This window comes from Helianthus annuus, chromosome 6 (assembly GCF_002127325.2).
Source record: "Helianthus annuus cultivar XRQ/B chromosome 6, HanXRQr2.0-SUNRISE, whole genome shotgun sequence".
Classification (NCBI taxonomy): domain Eukaryota; kingdom Viridiplantae; phylum Streptophyta; class Magnoliopsida; order Asterales; family Asteraceae; genus Helianthus; species Helianthus annuus.
In genome coordinates, this window is record NC_035438.2 from 12,376,885 (window position 1) to 12,385,433 (window position 8,549).

General features: G+C 35.3%; 1 protein-coding gene across 2 annotated transcripts; it reads right to left on the bottom strand.

Annotated features, from left to right (window-relative positions):
* Positions 1 to 607: 607 nt before the first annotated feature.
* On the bottom strand, positions 608 to 6,558 carry LOC110864741 (methionine aminopeptidase 1A). Of its 2 annotated transcripts, none has more exons than XM_022113868.2 (17): positions 6,422 to 6,558; positions 6,254 to 6,333; positions 5,531 to 5,581; positions 5,211 to 5,396; positions 4,114 to 4,189; positions 3,967 to 4,014; positions 3,815 to 3,859; positions 3,600 to 3,699; positions 3,294 to 3,345; positions 3,165 to 3,206; positions 2,920 to 2,981; positions 2,154 to 2,252; positions 1,865 to 1,938; positions 1,695 to 1,764; positions 1,465 to 1,530; positions 1,289 to 1,377; positions 608 to 886 (listed from the first exon to the last, which is right to left on the bottom strand). In XM_022113868.2, the coding sequence occupies exons 2-17, from the start codon at positions 6,322 to 6,324 to the stop codon at positions 812 to 814; spliced, it is 1,206 nt and encodes a 401-aa protein (XP_021969560.1). In that variant the 5' UTR covers positions 6,325 to 6,333; positions 6,422 to 6,558; the 3' UTR covers positions 608 to 811. The 2 variants fall into 2 exon arrangements, with proteins under 2 accessions (XP_021969560.1, XP_021969561.1); XM_022113869.2 differs by having other exon boundaries at positions 6,410 to 6,512.
* Positions 6,559 to 8,549: the final 1,991 nt, after the last annotated feature.

An 8,549-nucleotide genomic window follows, 5' to 3' on the forward strand; every position in this document is an offset into this window, starting at 1 on the left:
TATTGTAAATAGAGATAACACGTTCCAAATAAAATAAAAAATCTTGTAAATCAGGAATATTCAAAATCTATGTGAAGATTTCATTTCAATTATGATAGTATGCAAAATATGTTCATATAATAAACAAAACTATCTAGCTAGAATGTGAAGGGGATTCAGGTGGCAACCGTAAGTCGTCACTGGTTCTCATGTATATTACTATAAGAGTGCTAAACTACTGATCAAGTCGGGTTTGCTCACCCAACATCATAGCTGATTTGGCAACCGCCCTGCTTTGCCCGGAGGTCAGCAACATGCTTCCGCTCAGTCTAAAGCCGTACATGCAGCTCCTCCACCCCAAGGGCGCTACTCCTTTTGCATTGCGCTTGGTTCTTGTTCTAAGGCAATCACCTACAATGTTTGAGGTGTGAAATACCAACTTAAACCACAGTGTTCTGCTTTACAGCCAGATTGCATCTCTTTATTACAACAAAAGCCCATGTGTATTTCCAGAAAATAAATAAAGGAATGTGGGAGCAAGTGCTAATAGATGCCAACTTCAACCCGTTTACTTATGAATGGATCGACTTACGTTATGTCTTAAAACCAAAATTATGAAAGCATCAAGTAATCTAAATAAATCCAAACCATTGTTTAAATAGAGATGAATTTGAAACCAAAATTCCCAAATCACCTCATTATTAATACATGTCACATATATAATATAAACCTCTCCCACTTTTCACTCTTCATACCCAAAATTAATACATCTCATAATAAATGTTTCGTCTGCTCAAATCAACCTTTTTAACAATACAGAACATGCCCGCTGTTAATTTAACCACGGGAAAACCTTGGGAGATGTGGGAAGTCGTGCCGTAAGAACTTCCGCTCCAGTCTCAGTTACCTGCATGATACCATAAACATTAGGAAACTTATATATCTTAATTGGTTATATAAACTTTAGAGTAAACTTCCTTTTTGCTCCCTGTGGTTTGGTCACTTTAACGGTTTTGCTCCAAACCTTTAAAAATAGCCATTTTTACTCCCTGATGTTTCGATTTTTTTGCCAGTTTGCTCCCCGCCTCTAACTCTATTTAAATTGTTTGTTTTTCCATTTTGCTCCCCGCAGGGAGCAAACTGGCAACAAAACCAAAACATCAAGGAGTAAAATGGCTATTTTTAAAGGTTTGGGGCAAAACCGTTAAAGTGACCAAACCACAGGGAGCAAAACGGAAGTTTACTCTAAACTTTACAAAAAAATTGTTACAAGATGCTATCATGCGTATAAACTTTGCAAGTAGCATACCAAAAGGGTATGTTCAAACTGAGCACTGCGTTTGCCATCTGCAGTAACAGCAGTCCAGCCATCAGGCCACATCCGATCACGCCACACGCCTGTATTCAAAGCGTTGAACTATATCTTAGTAAAGACAAATAAAGAAATTGGCGAAAACATCGTATTTCAAATATTGCGCAAATTACCAGCGTTTATCATAGGTTCAATAGTGAAGGTCTGTCCAGCTTTCATCACACCAACTGCTTTATTTCCTACTTCAAGTTAAGGTCACCATGGTAATAACGGGATAGAGATAGCAATTTCTATAGACGGGTCAATTTAAACAAATTACCAAATATAACCCGCTTTGATGTTTTACCAAATTACCCAAGTTGGATTATATTATGTTGTATATGAAAGGCAATCTGTAGGATACTGGCATAATGGGGTATGTTTGGTGCACAATGGAAGAGATCTCCAATACCATGCCCGCAATAGGATTTCACCTGAATTCGGAAACATAAGAGTCGATGCAAAAAAAAATTATCAGAAGATGCAATATATTAAAAACGTTGGGAAGACGAATTATATAGTTGTATAATTTACCACTGATAAACCAGACATCGTCGCATGTCTATTTATAATTTCCCCAATTTCACGAAAGCGTACTCCAGGTTTGACTGGATTGATAAGAAATTCATCAGAACGGATTACAAATATAAAAGACAGTAGTATAAGGCGTGTTCCTAAAGCCTATTCAAAGAAGTTAAAAGTACATTTATGATTTAAATCATTTAATAAGAAGGGTGTATTTTATCCAAATTTCATATAAAATAAATGTCACTTGATCAATGTTAGTTTTTTTATGAATGATACATGAGGTGACAATACTTACCGATAGCTATTGCTTTTTCCAAACACTCATAAGTACATTTGACCAGTTGTTGAGATGCCTCATCCACATTACCAACAAAAAAGGTTTCATTTAAGTCACCTGCAAAGACAAGCGGTTGGTTTAACAAACCACGTTAACCACTCTTAACCATTTAGGCCAAAGCTTTAAAAGAAAAAACTTTTTCAAAGCCTCTTTAACCATTTGGTTTTACTTTATGAATTTTCGAAGAGTTCTAGAAGTATCCTACAAGTGTTTCTTCCTATAGGATGTAGGATCATACATACTCTGTCTCTATGATTTTCAAATACTATGCTCTTTAAAAGTTAATTACAATAGTATATGGGTCAGTTTTGCTTCTAAAAGGTTGTTCAGGAAATAAACAAAAACCACATTTTCTAAAGTATAAGAGCTGAGCTATGCAGTTAATATCGGTGAGATATCGGTTATATCGGTCATATCGGTCCCTTAGTAAAATATCGGTGTCAAATATCGGTCAAAATATCGGTACCGATATTATCGGCGATATTGACCGATTTGACCGATATCTCACCGATATATCACCGATATTTGACCGATATAACCGATATATCACTGATATATCACTGAATTATTGGTGTTAAATTGCTATATATATAAATTCTGCATTATATTAAAACTATTGATATCCCACCGATATCTCACCAAGATAACCTATATTTCAAATATCGGTCCTTTACCAATATCCGATGTTTTACTGCATTAACTGCATAGGAGTAGTAAACCTCACCATGGACCCCTTTATAATAAAGGGATATGTCAACGTTCACGATATCTCCATCCTCTAATTTCCTGGAAGAAATAATTACAAAGTCACAAAGCAGAATATTAATCAAGATTCACAGACCAAATGGAAGTAACACTAGACCAAAAAATACAAATTCTTGAAATTCTTGATAAACATGAAAATCAGGATTGAAACAGTAAAGGAAATAGATAAGGGTTCACAACATCGAGGATGCATATGATCGATACCTTGCGTCTGGAATCCCATGGCAGATTACTTCGTTAACAGACCTGGATATATAAGCACTCGTGTCAATGAAAAAAAAGATGGCTACAACACATTTTGAGTATCATTCATACAGAGTCAAAAGTACTTACGTGCAGCAAGACTTGGGGAAGAAATGATAATTCAATGGAGATGGATATGCTCCTGCAATGAGTAGACATAAACAAATTTAATTAGAATCTGATTTGGAATGTGAAATAGACTACTTTCATTATTCATATTTGATGTTAATAAGTATTCAGTTTTGGAAAAACCGAAAAACAAACAATAATTATACTTACATGTACTTTACGTCTTGTAAATACAAAAATAAATGTGTTAAAAAGTGCAGAGGAATAGACAATAAGAATACTTTTCCTGAAATCGATGGATTGGATACAGAAAAAAACTTTACATACCAGCGGCAATGGTTGCTTCATGAACCACAGCATCAATTTCATCGGTGGTCACACCAGGGCGCACAACACGTGCAGCCGCATCCAAAACTTCCCTTGCTATCTGTGAAAATATGATTCGTTACTAATAGTAAAATGACATGAAGCATTATATTTCTATACATATTTCAAAAGCAATAACTGAACTTATAAAAATTAAAAAATAACAAAAAACTTACTCGGTTAGTTTCTCTCATTCTCGCAATTTTCTCTGCAGATTTAATCTTCGGAAACAAAGTATTTGAAAAGCGCATTAAATGATTAGATCACAACTATGAATAAATATATAAATAAATAAATAAAATAAATCCAGCATAGTTTATAAGACTACCTCAACAACATGCTGCAGATCACTAGCAGGCTCGATTTTTGGAATTCCCTGCAAGGTTAATATTACCAGTGTTTACTAAGTGCCTTTCGATACGAGCAAACAAGTAGCTTAAAATAACAAAATTCAATTATAATCTTGATAACTCACATCAACTGCCCAGTCGGGTAGCTCAATGCCTGCTGGTACTACACGCTTTTTTGATATGGGATATGGTCTTAATGGTCTGCAAAAAAAAATTAATGGAACTTTAGAAACAAACATTAAGATCATTCAAATATATTGATCAAAGATATAAAAACAAGCGCAAATCCAGCAGCAAGACAAGAACTAAAAGACTATCAGACTTTATTTTTATAAACTAACTTCTTTAAAATCTAATTCACAGATAATAATATTGTAATAATCATAATTGACTTCTAATTTGTCCTTACAATAGGAAATACTGAAGATATTTATCCAACTATAAAGAATGATGCCAGACTTTACGTTAGACCTCTAGTAATATAGGTATCTCTTAACTGTTTTCAGCTATATACAGTTTAAACTTAAACAAAGCATCATTCATTATATAATAACGTTCTCAAGTACATACTAGCCCCGCTTGCGGTATGCACGTATAATGTATATATGTGTGGGCGCTCGGGGGGAAAAGTGAAAGTGCACTAACTTTAACGTTAGTTTACTAATTTCGTTAAAATAACACTAAAAGAGGGGGATGGTTAATCATGCATCATGTGGTGGCGTTGATAGCCGAAAGAGTCTTTGTCCCGATTGTTGAGTGTCATGTGCCTTGTGTCCAAGGCTTGATGCAAAACTACTATCAAGCCGGGGGTCTCACTGGAAGCAGCCTCTCTATTACTACGGGGTAGAGGTAAGGTTGTCTACATCTTACCCTCCTCAGACCCTACCTTAGCTTTGCTATTGATGGGATTTACAGAGTATGATGATGATGATGATGTTCTCAAGTACATACAATTCAAACAAATAACTATTCATTCATAGCATTGGTCGTCAAGTAGTGAGAGTACGTGTCAAATATGTTCTCCGTTACATTATCTATGCAGTTCTAACATAAAACAAAATCTCATCAATTAGCCTAGGTGACATGATTCCAACCCAAAACAGTCCAACAATGATAAGTCCGCCCTACTTAATCCTATCATTAGCCATGTTACCAAACCATAACATATTAAAAACAACATTTTTTCCCAAAAATAATAAAAAAACTTCGCCCAGAACAATACCCTGTCCAGTCAAAATGAGGCATTTGCGCTGTCCGCGACTGTCCTTTCCTCAAACAATACAACCAACCATCACTCGGAGAAGCTATACCACTTTCCCATGGCGTGTTCGATCCAATCGACGACAACTTTGCCTTCAAATGAACTGCTTTATGAGAACTCCAAGATGCCTTAAAACAGTCCTGAGTACTGTCAACAATAACATCAAAAGCTCAATGCTAACACAATCCAATTATAACTAAAACAAATCGATATCATGATCATCACAGTAACCTAAACAACCAATAAAAAGAACAAAAAAACAGAGCAGAACAGCAACAAACCAGAAAGAAGCACCTTCACGAGGAAGCTTCAACTCAACACACTTAGGGCACCTGAAATTTCACACATAAAATTATCTAACATTTCTTTCTAAACTAGCAGGGGAAGAATCATGAGAAGACTAGAAAACTCAATACCGAACATGTGTAATATATACCGCATACATGTGTAGTATATACCACTTATATATAGTACTACATATACTGCATATATGCAGCATACGATATAATGTACGATACTACAGATATTCAGTATATCCTACATATATACAGCATATGTACTACGTATATGCGGTGCATATATGCTGCATACGATATAATGCGCGATACTACAGATATTCAGTATATCCTACATATATACAGCATATGTACTACATATATGCGGTGCATACCACATATATGCAGTATATGATGTATTACATATATGCAGTATATATTGCATATATGTAGTATTGCGCAATATATCGTATACAGCATATATGCAGTATATGTAGTACTACATATAAGCGGTATATATTACACATGTATGCTGTATATATTACACATGTCCGATATTGAGTTTTCTAGTTTTCTCATGATCATGTGCCTAATAAAGATTAATATTAATTAATATTATAATTAAAAACTGATCAGGTCAACAATCAAAATCGATGTTAATCGCATGAATAAATTGAAGGAGGTCAAGTAATTAATTGCAAGTAAATATCAGAAATGATAAACACATACTGAAGATGAGCAGGTTTTCCGCATTTAACACATGATAAACTACTCTCCGTAACATCTGTACCGCCGGTCATTACTATCAGCTGTTATTCATGAAATTGAATTAATCCATAATGATATCGAATAATAATTACGCGATGAATAGATACAGAAACGTAAATGTAAACTTGCCTTTGAATCGAATTTGAATGATGATTTTGATACAGAGAGAGAAACTAGGGTTTGCAGAAAATGAACGGGAATGGGTAATATACTGGCGGCTGTATCATATAAGGTTGAGGGGCTTTTTTGAGCGTTAGGTATTCTTTGAGGTCGGTTTTGTAATTGTGGAATTTGTATAGGGTCTACTATTCACACCTAACTTTTTGCGATTTACACCAATGGTATGTTTGGTATGGGTAATGGAATGGACGATGGAATAGAATGTATGAGGTAATATGAGGTAACGGAATTGATCATTACCATTACATGTCTTGTTTGGTTTGTTGATCAGTTATGTTTAAACATAATGGAAAACATGTAACTCATACATGTTACAGCAGATAGGTCAGCAGATAATCCAGAGACAGATGCAGCCACGTAGTTCAACATGATACTCAGCTTGATTTGGTTCCCGTTTAGAATGTATGTTCTTGATGGTAGTACCGAATTCTAGGGTCAAGAATTCGTGATTATGGAGAGATAGGGGAGACGAATTATGTATTGATGTTATGAATGTCTAACCTTAATTCCTCTCTAGTAATCTCCTTATAGACACCCAAAGAGAAACTTAATTAATTAATAAGGGTAATATAGTCCATCAACAATTACCAACTAATTATATTATAGGTATAATATATTTTGATCTATATTATATAAATGATTATAATGGCTACATGATTAAATATATCATAATAAACATATTTAATCTTACATTCTCTCACTTAGCTGAGTAATCATTTATCATGAGCATTAGATAAGCCTTATCAGGAGTTAATACTCATTTTAGCTTAAACAAGAACAGTAGCAGAGAAATACAATCGTTGAGTTGTAAGAGTCGGGCAAATCAAAATCAACATTAATAAAATAATGGGTAACTTACTTTTTGAGTCCCTGTGTTTTATTGGTTTTAACTAGTTGAGTCCAAAAGCAAAAAGTTTAACGACTTGTGTAACACCCCCAAAAATTTCACCTGCGGAAACCCCGCGAGGCGTGTTATGCATCAGAGTACGAGCCACCAATCACATTGAACCAATGATAAATATTTAAATAAGTCATGACATTAATTTACCAAAATAAGTTGTCAACATAATATTAATTCTCAAAAATTGTGTAGCGGAAGCATGTAATAAGTTGTTTAGCAATTGTTTCATAATAACGCTTAAACCAATGTATCCAGTGTAATTTAATCCAAGAGCCTCGATCCATGACCACTCCAGCACTCCCAGATAGCAAGCTTCCCAATACCAAGATGCCTAACGTCCTGCGAGCATGTAACACGTGTATCAGACAAAGCTGGCGAGTTCACAGTTTTAGAAAACGTTTGTTACCCGTTGTATGTAAAACAGTTCAATAACCAATGCAAGTAATATTGTTAATCTCTCATTTCCGAACAATGACGGCTCCTGAAATACACGACTGCCCTTCCCACGTACTCCTATCTAGTACTGGGCCAGACTGGGTCATTAGTTCACCTCCGTCCTCTACAGGCACGGGGTGAGGGTGCCAAACCTAAGTAGCGCTACTAACTAATACCCGATGAGGGACTTACAAAAGATGATAGGTGAGAATATTAACCAATATACTCGTTTTTACCCAAAGACTCATTCCCCCATGGAATACCCACTGACTGTCCCCAACCACTGGGACGCATGCTCGAATGTAGTGAACTCACCTTGGTTTTGCTCGGTAAGACTATTTACTCGTTTAACAGTTTGATCAACCGCGCCCTAAGAGAGTTACCGATGACAATCAGTTTTATATTCACAACAAACCACGTATTGTATCATACATATTACACCAGTGACTTCCATGAAACATACACAAATCATCATGCAGGTTATAACATCAAATGGTAGGTATCGAACCTCATGGCAATTCATTTACTGTTTCTCATTCGATATCTAGGTCATCTATGCCCCAATTTAATCGCATCGTAACGCGCAATAGTTACCATAAAGCATGTACAATATGTATTCTAAGTTCTTATATTACTCAACAATTATCCATTTAACATCATCATACATCCAGTTAACATATACATTCATAACAGGTTCGACTACAAATCGTAATCCACTTCCCATACGGCCCAAACAATGCA

Excerpts from the sequence above, each read along its gene's own strand:
- LOC110864741 (XM_022113868.2), bottom strand. The coding sequence starts at position 6,324 with ATGACCGGCGGTACAGATGTTACGGAGAGTAGTTTATCATGTGTTAAA. Across the intron at positions 3,860-3,966 it reads ATCTGCAGCATGTTGTTGAG|ATTAAATCTGCAGAGAAAAT; the intron begins GTAGTCTTATAA and ends TTGTTTCCGAAG. Across the intron at positions 1,765-1,864 it reads CGATGTCTGGTTTATCAGTG|GTGAAATCCTATTGCGGGCA; the intron begins GTAAATTATACA and ends TTCCGAATTCAG.